General features: G+C 50.7%; 1 protein-coding gene across 1 annotated transcript; it reads right to left on the bottom strand.

The window, feature by feature from the left end:
- Positions 1–490: 490 nt before the first annotated feature.
- Positions 491–6633, bottom strand: CD177 (CD177 molecule). Its single transcript, XM_059153248.1, has 9 exons — positions 6537–6633; positions 6322–6462; positions 5763–5948; positions 4706–4825; positions 4398–4526; positions 2380–2520; positions 1507–1695; positions 1239–1373; positions 491–982 (listed from the first exon to the last, which is right to left on the bottom strand). Exons 1-9 carry the CDS (start codon positions 6586–6588, stop codon positions 747–749), a joined length of 1329 nt encoding a protein of 442 aa, XP_059009231.1. The 5' UTR covers positions 6589–6633; the 3' UTR covers positions 491–746.
- Between the last annotated feature and the right edge of the window lie 8211 nt (positions 6634–14844).

Raw genomic sequence — 14844 nt, 5'->3', positions numbered from 1 at the left:
GACTGGGGTGCTCGCTCCCCAGCTCCCTCCTTATGGTATGGGCTGGGTGGCTTTCTCAGCCTGGGATCAGAGCATGTAGCAGGCAGCCCTCTGAAAACCTCCCCACACACCTTTCCCCCTACAGATTCTAGTAATGGTGAGGACTTTTCCTCTCCCTTCTCAGACCTTGGATGATCACAGAGACCCAAGGAGATCAGCCTCAGGAAACTGCAAACCTTCTATGTCAAGTTTCTCAGGTAGGATGAGTCCCCTTTTGTACTGGGGCCCTGCTAGCTAAGAGGAAAACCTCATCAGTGGTACACCACCACATCAGGTCATGGTATCCACATACCTCTGGCCCAAGCATCCTGAAGGCTCTGCTACCTCTAAGCTGGAATGGGGACATGCACCAGAACAATGAGATGGACTCTTTGTCCTGAGAGGTTCCTCCTCTCCCTGCAACAGATCTGAGTGTGTCCTGCCCTCCCTTGCACACAGAGAAACCCCAGCATCCAGGGAAAGGACGATGTCTTTATTATCAGACACATGTGGCCACTCCTGATCTCTCCCAGAGGTCAAGTTCAGCTTTCCCCAGCTGCTTCTGTATGTTGTTATCAGGACATTGAAGTATATGGCTGTGCCTGCAGATGATGATTCTCAGAGAGGGCAAGGAAATGATTTAGTGGCCAAAGCTGTTTGGATTATGAGGTCAGAAGAAAGGCTGGGTAGGGCATCAGCAAGGAGCTAAGAATCATAGGGAAATGGGGTCAGCAGTGAGGTATTTCACACCAGAGGGCTAGGGATAGCCCAAGCCCCACCACCCAAGCCAGTAAGGGCACAGGGGCCGCTCCAGCTTGGAGAACAAGGTTCTTATTCTCAGTCACCGGCTCTTCCTCAGAGTTCTCAGTCACCGAGAAGACCCCGATTTTCCGTTTATGGTTCAGCAAGGAGCTGGAAGCTTGGGTCACACAGCCCTGAATATACAAGTTGGAGTAGACCCCACCTAGAGAGTGAGTCAGAGAGGTTTCAAAGGACAGCATGCCTAAAGCCCCAAGACCCAGGAACCCCCAATCCCCCAACCCCCTCAGACCGGGAGACTGTGTTTAGTCCTCTCCTCCCTCAGACACCTAGAAATCTGAGTCCCCAAGCCACCCCACCCTCAAACCCTTGAGTCAGGGCCTCAAGTATGCTCCCACCTCAGAACCAGTGAATCCAGGCCCCCAACCCTGCACTCTTGGGACCCGGCCATCAGCACTCACCTTCCTGGATCTTAATGTAACCACTGTAACAATGAGTGGTGCCAGTGGGGCACGTAATATGTTCTGGGTTTTCTGGGCAGGATCCAAAGAGACTCACACAGACAGGACACTGCAAGTTTCCTGGGGCAGGAGCAGCTGAAAAGTAGAGGGAAGGCTGGGGTGCACAGCTCTGCTCCTAGCAGGAGCCACCCTCCTCGGTCCCCAAAGTCTCTGTGTCTCCCCATCTCTTGGTGTCCCCGGTCCCACCCAACCCACTGGGCCTCCATACCCAGAAGAGGGAGAGACTTTAACAGGACGTCGGTATTGCTGGCCCTGTTGCACCTGTTGGAGGAGCAGAAATGGGCATAGGAGGCCACCAGCACTCCAGGGGGCCCCGAGTGTACGGTGATGGTCAGGGCATCCTGCGTCTTCGCCTTGCTGCTGCAGCCTTTGCTTCCCACTATGACTGATTTTTGTCCTGTGGGTGGGGGGGCAAGACAGCAAAAGCTGAGCTGGGGGAGTGGGGCTCTGATGATCAGAGGCAGGAGACGGAACCCCCCGATGCTCAGCAGGCAGGTGGAGAGTGAGTGCAGGTGCCTGGTTTCTAGATCACAGGGCACACTGAGGGTAGGGGGAAGGCTGGGGCGAGAGTCAGCTCTGCCATTAATCAGTTCTTCTGCAAATGCAACACTTGATCAGGACAGCCTCCCTGGAGTACCCACTTTCAAATGGGAACCTTCTAATTCTCCCTACCTCCTTTCCCTGGCAGGGCTGCTCTCAGCTTCACATCCACATCTTACTCTGTTTTTTTGTTTGTTTGTTTGTTTCCCCACTGGTGTGTAAAGCCAGAGGAAGGAAGATGCAAGGCGTCCACAGTGCCTAAAATAGTGCCTGGCACATGGCAGGAGCTCAGTGGGCTTATACTCTGTGCCAGCTCTGTTCTTGGCCCTCCCTCGCACAGACTACAACAACCACCCAGCAAGGTAGGTGCTAGCACTGCTGTCATTTCACCTGTTTCCAGAAGGGCAAACCAAGGAGGGCAAACAGAAGGAGGAAGTCCTGAACTTAGAATCTGAGGCATCAGGGGAAACTGGCAGGAAATTCAGGGGACAGGAACCAGGTGGGGTCACTCAGGACCCTGAATGCAGGGGTACCCACGTACCTACATCAACGAGCAGAAGGGTCTCCTGACACACCTCCCCAACGTTACAGAACTCATAGTGATCTGTGTTCCACTTGCGGGGTATCTGAGACATGGTTTGATCGCTGTACAGTGTGACCCCCCGTTGACAGCTCAGAAAACCTAAGGAGAAGAAGTTGGTGTGTAAGGGTCTGTGTAAGCCAGGGAGTCAGCCATGTCCATCCCTCTAGTTCCCATGCTTGGGAAGGTGGCTACATTCTTGGGTTACTCTCCAGCTCACCTGGCCACAGAGTCCCTCAATCTCAGATTAGAAGGGACCTTGGAAGTCGGGGTCCCATCCCCATCCTTTACCCCGTTTTTGTCTGAACACTTACAGGAGCCTTGCCCAAGGGTCCTTGAGGAAGGCCCCTCCTTCCTTTGGGTATGACAGGCACAATGGCTCTTCTTTGGCCTAAGTCAAACTCTACTTGCCCTCTCTGGTGCTCATGGCCCTCATCTGGAAGAGGTAGTCAGTCTGCCACTATATATGGATATCTATAGAGATATATATCAATATATGTATCTATATATAGATATATACCTAAAAAATATATAGATCTATAAATCTATATAAATATATTTATATTAATATCATATAAATACATAATATTATTAAAATTATATAAATATATAATAATATTATATAAATATATATTATATATTATATTAATTATATATTATATAATTATATAACACATAATTATATAATATAATTATATTATATTATATAAATATATTATTTATATTATATAATTATATTATTAATTAATATATTGATCAATATAATTAATTATATTATATTAATGATATCATATAGTTATATATTTATATAATGTTATATAAATATAAAAATCTATAAAATATATATCAACCCTAAACATATATATATGTGTGTGTATATATATGCATTTATTTATTTGAGAGAGAGGAGGGGGAGGGGCAGAGAGAGAGGAAGAGACAGGAACCCAAGCAGACTCCACAGCTGAGTGTAGAGCCTGACGTGGGGCTAGATCCCACAACCCTGAGATCACGACCCAAGCCAAAGCCAACAGCTGGACGTTCAACCCACTGCACCAGCCAGGCGCCCCCACCATTTATTTCTTTGAACTGAGAAACCCTATGTTCCTGACCAAAATACACAAACGCCTAGTGCGCACTGAGCATCTACTATGTGCCAGGCTGTGGTGGCTGCTTTCCATGGACTAGCTCATGTAGGCCTCCCAGGGGACTCCCCTCACCCAGGTTACCTCATTTCCTCACAGCAGCCTCCAGCATAGGTGGCTTAATCATCACCCCAACGTCAAGTTGGGAAACAGAGGCAGAGGACTTGTGCAGGAGCTTGCCCCACATCCTAGCCCTGGTGACTGGCAGAGTTGAGCTCGGAATACAGGTGTTCCCGCTCCCTGGGGCGGGTGCTGACCATCCTCAGCTACTACAAAATGTGCGACCTTCACCAAAGGCCCCGGGAGGGAGGCCTGCTCATCTACCCTCCTGCACCCCCGCTCTGCAGATGACACAACCGCCCTTTGCATGTCTTGCTCAACGGCCCCTCCTGTCTTGCAGCTGCCCAAGAAAACTATTGCTGGAACTCCGGACAATCGCCTTTGCCTCAGTTTGCACCCATCAGGAAATCCTGTGGCTTCATCTGCAAAACACCGCCAGGACTTTGCAGGCTTCCCACCGTCTCCACTGCTTCCCCCAGGGCAGAGGTGCTGGCACTCAACCTGCTTCCCCTGATTTCCCGCCCCCGCCCCCAGCAGCCAAGGGGGAATCCTTGTAAGAGGGTAAGTCCATTCAGGTCTCTCCTCTGCTTGGAAGCCTCTAGAAGGTTCCCCATCCCTCTCAGCATGAAATTCCTAGTCCTTAATCTCTGCTGCCAAAGGCCCACAGATCTGACCTTAATAAACATTCAGATTCCTCAAGGCTCCTCCTAGCACACCCCCCGCCCCCAACCCCAGGTGCTTCTAGTGCGCTGATACTCACTGCTACTAGATACTCACTGTTCATTGATACTCTAGGGCTGCAGTCCTCACTCATTTCGATGGGCCCGATTTTCTGAGTCCCATTGAGCAGGTTGCAGCCTGCTTGGGCTGTGCATCCTTGGACTCTCAGAATGCTGGAGATATTCCCTGTGGACAGGGGGGGTGTGTGGAAGGGAGGGAGGGAGACGCTGCTGGAACCACCTCACCCCCCCCCCCCGGGGGGGCCACCCTCCTCAGGCCCCAGATCTTGGTCCTCAGACCCCTCCTCCCACCACTTCAGCACCCCACTTCCCATGGCCCACGGGGACCATCCTGTCCTGGCTCACCTCCCCTGAGCTGGATTTCCCCCTGGTAGCAATGTGTGCTCCCGGCCGGGCACATCAGCTCTGTGGCAGACTCACAGTCTTCTGTAGACAAGCAGACTGGACACCGCAGGGAGCCTGGGTCTGCGGAGGTGAGGCAATGGCTCTGGATTTGGATGGGGGCCTGCTCTCCACCACCCCCCGCCCCCTGCTTTGCTGATCCCAAGAGACAACCTCCCCGGTCTCCTACAGATGTGCCCTCCTTGGCCCCTCCCTTGCAGGCACACCAGGGAATCAGGGACAGGTGGCAAGGGAGAGAGCAAGGGGTGGGGCGAGGAATAGGAGAAGCCCTGAGGGACACCTGAGCCTGGAGACAGGATGGGGTGCAGTGGGGGAGAGGTGCCCCCGGAGGAACCAGTGGATTCACCCACAGGTCCCATGAAACAGTCCAAGAACTCTAGACCCTCGTGTTCACAAACTATTCCAAAGAGTAGAGAAGCGCAAACGTTGCCCCAAACCTGATTTGGGGTACCAGACAAGGACAGTACAGTCAATGATACTGTAACAGGGTTGTGTGGACATATGGGAGCTGCACTGGTGGTGAGCACAGCACAACACAGAGAGTCGTCCAATCACTTCTGCACACGTGAAACTAACGTCACCTTGTGTATCAACTAGACGCAAATAAAAAAACAATTTTTAAGTTAACAGGCTAATTTCACTTTGGAAGAGGAGCTGCCAAAACCCTAAGTAAAACATGAATGAATTGAATTCTAAATCGAAGAAGAAGAAAAAGGAGGAGGAGGAGGAGGAGGAGGAGGAGGAAGGAGCACACCCTGGGTCAGGGCCATGCCTGAGTCTAAGCTAGTAGTTGAACACCAGGAAATCAGTGTGGTTTCCTGCTCCAGCACCGACAGAAGAAGGGGTGGTGAGGGAGAGAGCCCCAGACAGAGTGGGCAGGGAGTTGGGAGGGCAGAGGAATCTAAGTGGAAGCTGCCTCTGTGTTCACGTCCCTCCTCGGCCCCGCTGCTCCCCTGCGCCTGCCGGCCCCTTCTCTCCCCCAGCTCCTCCCACCCCGCACCTGTGGTGGACGGCAGGGCCCAGAGTGGGAGGCTGGTGGACAGGCTGTTGCAGTTGTCTTTCTCCCGGCACACATGGGTGTAAGAGAGGATAGAGAGGCCAGGGCCTGCATTGTGCTCCCTGATGAGGACATCCTGATCTGTTGCTGGGGTGCAGCCCTTGGAGATCACCACATTCACTTGGGGTCCTGCACCAAAAGAGAATCAGGCTCTGGACTCCTGCGTCTGAGGGAGGAGGGGGCTGGGGACCTGGACTCCTAGGTCTAAGGGAGGAGAGATGGGGGGAGTGGGGGGCTGGGTTTCTGAATCTGAGGGAGGAGGGGCAGGGATCGGAACTCCAGAGGCCTAGCAGGAGGGTCTGCAAAGTGGTCTGGGGTGAAGGGCTGGACAGGTGAGTCGGCACTCCCGGGGCTATTCCTGCTGAGGAGGAGACAGCTTCTTGGCTGAGGGGGGCAGGTCTTCCGAGTCCCTACACAGAGTACAGTTAGGATTGGGCAGGGAAGGATGCCTCTACTGGGAGAGGGTAGGAGTCAGGCCTGGGGCCCACAGGGCCCTGCTCACCGTTCTTGATGAGGATCAGCGTGTCCTGGCAACCCCAGCCATCCTCACATAACTGCTTGCCAGATGTCCACTTAAGGGGCAGTTCCGATATGCTCCTCACAGACTCATGCGTCCCCCATTGACAGATCAGGGCCTGCACTCCTGAGATGGGAAGAGAAATCCATCTGAGCCCACCCTCCAGGAAAAGGCCCTCCCAGGTCGGGGTCCCCACTCACGGGGCAGCATGAGGGCCGTGCCCAGGACAGCCAGCTGCAAGGCAGGGCTCATGGTCAGGGAGGCTGGAACTCTCGCTCCTGCTCTTGCTTCTGGGTACCCTGCCCTTTTATATCTTGCCAGGAAAGAGTGGGAGGGAGAGCCTTGATGGAGGAGGTCTGGGCCACCCTCTGAGTCTCACTGGATGGGAAATCCGTGTCTCCTCAACTTCCCCGGACCCAGGAGTCCAGGCTCCCTGATGCCCAGCACTTAGAAATATGCCGGCCCCACTGGTCCAGCTCCCCAGCCCCCCTTTCCTTCTGAGCCCCACCTGGGGGGTACCCACCCCCACGCTGTTTCAGGGTAGTTTGGGAAAGCAGTTTCTTCAGGGAAGCCTGGCCACCTTCCGACCACAGGTGGAGATACTGGGGATATGGCCCAACTACCTGTGAAGACATTGTGCAGTGGACACTGGTTACCCCCTGCTCTGACCTCTGTCCACCACGGGTTCTTGCTTCTTATTTCTCTTTCTTAAATTGCTTGCCTTCTTATTCCCATACTCCCCAGTGTTTTCCCTTCCTCTTCCCCCAACCCACTCCTAGCACAAGACCAGGCCCCAGAGGCTCCACTTCTGGGGGAACCCACCAGGGAGCTGAAGTTCCTTCTGGGAGGAGTGGGGGTGGTCATGGAAAGTGAGCCTCTATCAAAGACAGGCTATTCCTTGACAAAGCAGTTTCTTCCCTGGGGATATGCTAGAAAACCAGCTTCTCAGAAAAAGAGCATCAGCACAACATGCCTTGTGACAGGGGCCTTTTTCGGGGGTATAAAACTCCTGCCCCGTTAGACTTGGAGCTACCCATCATTTAACAATTGGCATGCAACATTCTGAAATATTTAACCATTGGCTTTTGCAAGCCTGTACACACCAGCTCCAGCATGCTGGGGAGGAGAGGACCAGAGAAGAATAAAAGTCTTGCTGGTGACTGTGGAGCTGACTAGTGCATGTAGGAGGAAGAGGAAGGTGGGGGTGGGTAATAGCAGCAGAGGAGAGACGGTGTAACTTACAGTTTCTTTTTGACATCTTTATACATTCTATGTTTGCAAGTGTGAACGTTGCCCCACAGGCAGAGACACGATTCCCACCATGTCTACACTACTCATAGGACACATAATGTGTACTCACTAAGTACTGATTGAACAAATGAATGAAAGATGGGGGAAGATGGGAACAGAGCCATCACTAGTATTTGCATAGGTCGCGCTCCATGGAAACACCACTTCCTCCCCTATGAAGACCCTTGTTGCTGTGGAAATGGTGCCCTCTGGAGATGTACATGGCCTAAAGCAGTGTTTCTGGAAGAAGAGGAGAAGGAAGGGTAGACAAAGACACAGAGGGTCATAGGTGGTCAGTGAAACATCTTGCTTTTAGTCCACAAATATTCACTGAGGCTGAGCTCTGTGCCAGACACCATCCCAGCTGCTGGGGGACTCCAGAGAACCGACAAGAATGAGGCCCAGCTTCTGTTGAGCTTACACCTAAGTGAGAGAGAGAGAGAGAGAGACAGACTGATCAAACATGTGAGCATGCACACACACACACACACACACACACACACAAAAGGTGCTGGTGCTGGGCAGAGTGAAGACCAGGTGATGTGAAAGTGAGTGGGTGAACTGGATCAGGGCCGATTTCCTGGAGGAGGTGACCTGGGGGCTGAGAACAGAAGGCAAAGAAAGAGCTTGTCATGAAAGGCATGTAGGAAAGGCATTCCAGGCAGAGGAAGAGCAGGTGCAAAGGCCCTGAGGTGGGACCACTCCTGGCTTAGGTGAGGCTCAGAAAGAAAGCAGGTGGCTCAGCTGCAAAGAAGGAAGGGGGAAGCGATGGGTGTTGAGAATGAAGAGGCTGGCAGAGGCCTGGCAATGCAGGCCAGAGTCAGGATATTAAGAAACCTTCCTGGGAGTCTCACATATTTCAAGGGGCAAATGCAAGGCTGGGTGTGGAACTATTTAGCAAAAAGGCTTACAGCTGTAGGTGTGTGAAACTCTGCTACCAGGCCGGATCTTGTTGCTTCCTGATTGTGTAGCCTTGTCACTCATTTCCCCTCTCCCAACTGCCTCACCCTCTTCTGTAAAGTCAGTGGGATGATCATCGGCACCTCTTGGGTTGCTCATGACCCGGAAGCTCATGGACCCAGAAACTGGGTCCATTTGAGAAAGACCTTGCAGTGCAACCGTGGGTATAGACGGTACTCTTCCCCTATACCAGGAAGACTGCGGGCCATTGATCGGGGGGAGTTGGGCACTGGCCAAAGGTAAAAGGCTCAGGCCTTGCAGGAATTCTTTGGATGATGGCTCTCGATGGACGTGAACCGCTGCCATAAAGGAGGTCAGCACTCCTGCATTGTCCTGTAACAGAGTTCAGAGGTACCTGGATCATCTGAGTTTCTATATGACATCACACTGCTCCACTTCATTGAGGGACTTATATTATTTAAACAGACACAGTTGGGGCACCTGGGTGGCTTAGTGGGTTAAAGCCTCTGTCTTGGGCTCAGGTCATAATCTCAGGGTCCTGGGATTGAGCCCTGCATTGGGCTCTCTGCTCAGCTCAGTGGGGAGCCTGCTTCCCTCCTCTCTCTCTCTGCCTGCCTCTCTGCCTAGTTGTGATCTCTGTCTGTCAAATAAATAAATAAAATCTTAAAAAAAAAAAAAAAACAGACACAGTGAACAAGAGGTAGCAAGCACCCAAGATGATGCAGGAGTAAGACACGTGTGTTTCAGAGGGTGGGCGACAAGCCCTCTATCATGCTGGTGTAAATCCTAGGGGCCCATAGGTCTAGGGAATGTCCCCAAACAGTAGTCCTCCTGTATGGGTGGAGGAGACTTTCCAAAGCCCCCGGTGGATGTCTGAAACTGTGGTAGCACCAAGCTCTATATGTACCATGTGCCTTTCCTGTCCATACATATGTATGATAAAGTTTGATTTATACATAAGAGGCAGAAAGAGATGAACCATAATGACTAATAAAAAACATACCAGTTGGGGCACCTGAGTGGCTCAGTGGGTTAAAGCCTCTGCCTTCGGCTCAGGTCATGATCCCAGGGTCCTGGGATCGAGCCCCACATCAGGATCTCTGCTCGGCGGGGAGCCTGCTTCCCCCTCTCTCTCTGCCTCGCCTCTCTGCCTACTTGTGATCTCCGTCAAATAAATAAATAAAATCTTAAACAGACCAGTTATAAGATACTATGATAAAACTTATGTGCATGTGGTGCATCTCTCTCTCAAAATGTCTTATTGTGCTGGACTCACCCTTCTTTGTGTGATGACATGAGATGACAAAACGCCTACCTTTTGGGGTGAAGGGAGGGGAATGACATAGGCCTGGTGACCCATGTTCAGTGACCATATGTCAGAAGAGGGATCATCTGCTTCCAGACCATGGCTTACTGAGGGGCAGGGGGACTGCTGTACTCCTTCTGAGACAATCTGCTACACCTTTAGGGAAAAAGGTCCCTTAAGATTTGGGGGGGGGGGCAGATGTAGCAAATTTTGACATGCTACTCCTACTCATTTCTGCGCAAACCCACAAGACTGCCAGGTTTTTGTTTGTTTGTTTTTTTAAGATTTTATTTGAGGGGCAGCCTGGGTGGCTCAGTATTAAGCATCCACCTTCGGCTCAGGTCGTGGTCCCAGGGTCGTGGGATTGAGCCCTACATCAGGCTCCCTGCTTGGTGGGAAGCCTGCTTCTCCCTCTCTCACTCCTCCTGCTTGTTTCCTCTCTTGCTCCCTCTCTGTGTCAAATAAACAAAATCTCAAAAAAAAATTTTTATTTGACAGAGAGTGATGGGAGGAGGGAGAGGGCACAAGCAGGAGGAGTGGGAGAGGGAGAAGCAGGCTTCCCACCAAGCAGGGAGCCTGATGCAGGACTTCATCCCAGAACTCTGGGATCATGACCTGAGCTAAAGGCAGAGAAGGCAGACACTTAACTGACTGAGCCACCCAGGTGCCCCAAGACTGCCAGTTTTGAGGAGATCCTACATTAGGAAGGGACTCAAATGAAAGGCATGTGACCCAACAGACCCAACATCTTGGAAAGCTTCTGTGACTTAAAGAGATAACAGGAAAATCACAGTGAGAAATTCAGGGTTTGGGAGAAAAGATATGTCTCTTTTTGCAAGTAACTATCTTCCATTTAGAAAGCAACTTCTGAGGCACCTGGGGGGGTTCAGTCAGTTAAGTGTCTGCCCTTCAGCTCATGTCGTGATCTCAGGGTCCTGGGATCGTGTCCTGCTTTGGACTCCCTGCTTAGTGGGGAGCCTGCTTCTCCCTCTCACTCTGCCCCTGCCCCTTGCTCATGCTCTCTCTCTCTGTCAAATAAATAAATAAAATATTTTTAAAAAGAAAGCAAGCAAGCAGTTCCTGGCTTCTTACTGTGTCCCTGGCAAGTCTGCATACTGGACTCTGGTCCACCAAGGGCATCCTGACCTGAGCTGCACATCACATGCTGGCTGCTGTCTGAGCTGCCCAGCCACGACACTGGGCGGCCACACTGCATCCATCATCCAAGGGAAAAGTGCGTGTGTGTATGGGCTAAGGTTCATGGGTCCAGAGGGCACAGGCGAGTGCCTCAGTAGGTGGCTCAGATGCCCATGGTGCCTCCTGTTGCTGCTTCTTCCTCTTGGTGCACCTGTGGGTTCATGGGGACACCCTGTGATCTGTTTCCAGAGAAGGGACAGGCCAGGTTTATGCACAGATCTGTACAGTGGGCTGGCGCCAGGCAGGGAGTAGCTGCTGTGTGAGCATCGCGTTCCTGTGGCCCTGAATGACTGATGCAGGGAAATCCTTCAGGTGGCTAAACACAGTCACCTGAGGGCATCACCAAGGGCCATGTTGTGGCACTGGGTTGGCTGGAACCATGAACCACAGGTGGAAGTAAGCCTGCTATTTTCAAGAAGGGGTCTGCCTGAGAAGGGCTCCTCAAGAGGATGGGGTGCAGCTGGGACTGGGGTTGATTACAAGCCTTCCAGGTAGACGGGGTGGGTGTGGGCAACCAAGGGAGAGCCATGCTAAGCAGAAGCAACAAGGGGCAAGGCCAAGGAGGCAGGAAACGCCCGGGCACGTCTTGGGGATGGCTGCTGGGGGGTGCTGGCATGGGAAAGTAGGTGGGGGGAGGGCTGAGCTGATTAAGCACCTGCAAAGCCAGATGGAGGCGTTGGCCTGTGTCCTGAGGGCAGGGAGCCATGGGGGAGTGCAGAGCAGGGAGGGACGCTTCTTCTGACTGCCCATCCCTTTTCCATTTGGACAGTCTCATCTTTCCGTGGCTCCTTTCCCTGTTTGCTCTCTGGGATCATCCAAAGGAACCAACTGACTCCCATTTTAAATATATCGTTTGTTATGACAATATAAAACAAAGAGGAACACTAGGAACCCAGGTCAGGTTGCACACTGCACAAATGCTCTACACCTAGGGGATGCCATGCACTTCGCAGATACACAACCTGTAGGAAAAGGCTCGACACTGAAACAGGGAAAGAAAGCTCTCTTGTACAAAAAATCATACCTGAACACAAGGCCAGGAACATTTATGATGTGCTGCTAAATGTTTAACTGCTTCCCTGAGGGGAGAAATAAAAACTCTGATTTGTAGGGTTTGCTGATTTCCACAGTGTAAATATTTCCACCACGCCTGGTTTCAAGCTACCACGATGTCTCGGAAGATGGAGTTGACAAGAAATGCCCCGTGGTAACTGTTATATGGTATTTTTACCACACAGATTCAACAGAAGTACATAAATACTCTCAAGAGCACAGGTGATACAAAAATGCACTAAGATCATGAGGAAGGGATGATTTTTAAGTGTTTGTTACCTTTGTCTTAATGAGATTTGGCTGTAACTTCACATAATTCCATTTTTTAAAAGATTTATTTATTTGTTTGACAGACAGAGATCACAAGTAGGCAGAGAGGCAGGCAGAGAGAGAGAGAGAGGAGGACGCAGGCTCCCTGCTGAGCAGAGAGCCCGATGTGGGGCTTGATCCCAGGACCCTGGGAGCAAGACCCGAGCCGAAGGCAGAGGCTTTAACCCACTGAGCCACCCAGGCACGCCACATAATTCAATTTTTAATAATGGTTGTATTTACTGGTTTTTAAAGATTTTATTTCACAGAGAGAGAGTGAGAGAGGGAACACAAGCAAGGGGACTGGGAGAGGGAGAGCAGGCTTCCCACTGAGCAGGGAGCCTGATGCAGGGCTTGATTCCAGGACCCTGAGATCATGACCTGAGCTGAAGGCAGACACTTAACCGACTGAGCCACCCAGGTATCCCAATAATGGTTGTGTTTAGCCACTGGCTTAAAAACTTCCTGAAAATTTAAACATTGTCTCATAAACCAAGTGGAGTTAGTTCCAGCATACCAGGTCCCATACCCCACAGCCACCAGGAAGTATGTAAATACGGGTTTGGCTGTAACCTGTCCTGAGAGCGCTTAAGGATACCCTGGGCTCTCAGTTCTCTTTCTTTCTTTCTTTTTTTTTTTTTTAAGTGGGTTCCATGCTGGACTTGAACTCAGTATAGGTGCTGCCGAAGCGAGCACTGGGCTTGAACTCAGGACCACAAGACCAAGACCTGATATGAGATCAAGAGTCGGACACTGAACCGACAGAGCCACCCAGACACCTAGGCTCTCAATACTTAAAGAACTGATTCTTGTCCTCTTTTCCATCTCTGAGCCTGTCAGGGTACCCTCACCCCTGGGTGGGTTGGTAGGGAACCAGGGATGGTCACTGACAGAAGCAGGTGCACCCCAAATTCCAAAGCATGTGGTGTGTGAGCACTGGCTTGAGAAGTCACCCAACGTGACCAAGGGGCAGCCACACACAATTCCCAAGATAGAGGAAGACCAGGTTTCCCTGGCAGAAGAGAAGTGGGTAACGGGAGGGCGATGGACGCTGGCCCTCACACTGCTTTAAGGAAGGAAGGAAAGAAGGAAGGAGCAAGCAAGGAAGCAGAAACAGGTATACAAAAGACAAAATTCTTTCCACGATCTGCAACCAGCCTGTGACCAATCAGATGAGACAACTAGAAAACTTGGTGCCCAGAGACAGCTATTTGTCTGACTTTTTGTAACCTTTTTTTTTTTTTTTTTTAAGTTTTCCTTATTTAAGTATTCTCAGCAAACAGCGTGGGGCTCAACGTCACAACCCTGAGGATCAAGAGTGGCTCTCTCCACCGACTGAGCCAGCCAGGTGCCCCTGACTTTTTGTAACTCTTAAAAACTTACCAGTGAGAATGGATTAATTCTCCATTAATTAGGTTACTCAAATTTACTTTTGGACCCAGTCAAGAACCAATGAATAATTTTCCATACCAAATAAATTTAGGCTGAAACTGAAGACAAGTTCATGTGTACTTTCTGGTAAGACATTCTATTTGGTTCTATCCAACCTGTCCTGGAGCTATCCCATGCCAGTGAGAACAACAGTGGTCACACGTCATGTCTGAGATTTTTCTTTAACACTACTTTCCCCAGGCCCAACAAGAAGTGGTTATTTGGGTTTTCAACATTATGTCTGTTCTCTACAGAGCATATAAAACCATCCCAAATAGTCAACTAAAACAACAGTCATTTTATCTGTTCACAATCCTGTGGGCCACCAGTTCCACTGGGATTCCCTTGTCCTGCTTCTGCTGGTCTCACCTGGAGATTCTCACGTGACTGCACTTGTCTGGTAATTTGACGGAGGATGGATGGTTTAAGACAATACCACGCATGTGTCTGACAGCTGGTGCTTGGGAGCTGAGCCCCTCTACGTGGTGTTTCATGCTCATGGTTCAGCCAGATTTCTTTAAGTGAGGGCCCCACACAGCAAAACAGAGGAAGGACCAATGTGCAAATGCTCATGTTTGCTAAGTTTATTCTAAACTCATTATCTCATTGGCCAAATGAGTCACACAGCTATGCTCAGCTTTATTTTATTTTACCTTTTCAAAAATGTCATTTTTAAGTAATCTCCATACATAATATGGGGTTCAGACTCACAACCTTGAGATCAAGAGTCATGTTCTACTGACTTGAGTCAGCCAGGGGTCCCCCTGCCGAGCTTGCAGGGACAGAGAAATTTACCCCAGCTTTGGATGGGAAAGGCAACAAAGCCACACTGCAGAGGTGTATATGAACAGGGATGGGAAGAATCGGCAGTAATCTATACTGATTATATAAGTTTTCGTTGAAGAGGCGAGAGTGTTTTCCTTAGCTGTCTCCTGACACACGGGACTGGCCATTTTGTAGAATTCTCTTTGGCAACTTTGAGTTTCAGGGATTTGAGAACA

The sequence above is a fragment of the Mustela lutreola genome, chromosome 16 (assembly GCF_030435805.1).
Source record: "Mustela lutreola isolate mMusLut2 chromosome 16, mMusLut2.pri, whole genome shotgun sequence".
NCBI lineage: Eukaryota > Metazoa > Chordata > Mammalia > Carnivora > Mustelidae > Mustela > Mustela lutreola.
The sequence above is the reverse complement of the archived record's forward strand: the minus strand, read 5'-3'. Positions and strand labels throughout refer to the sequence as shown.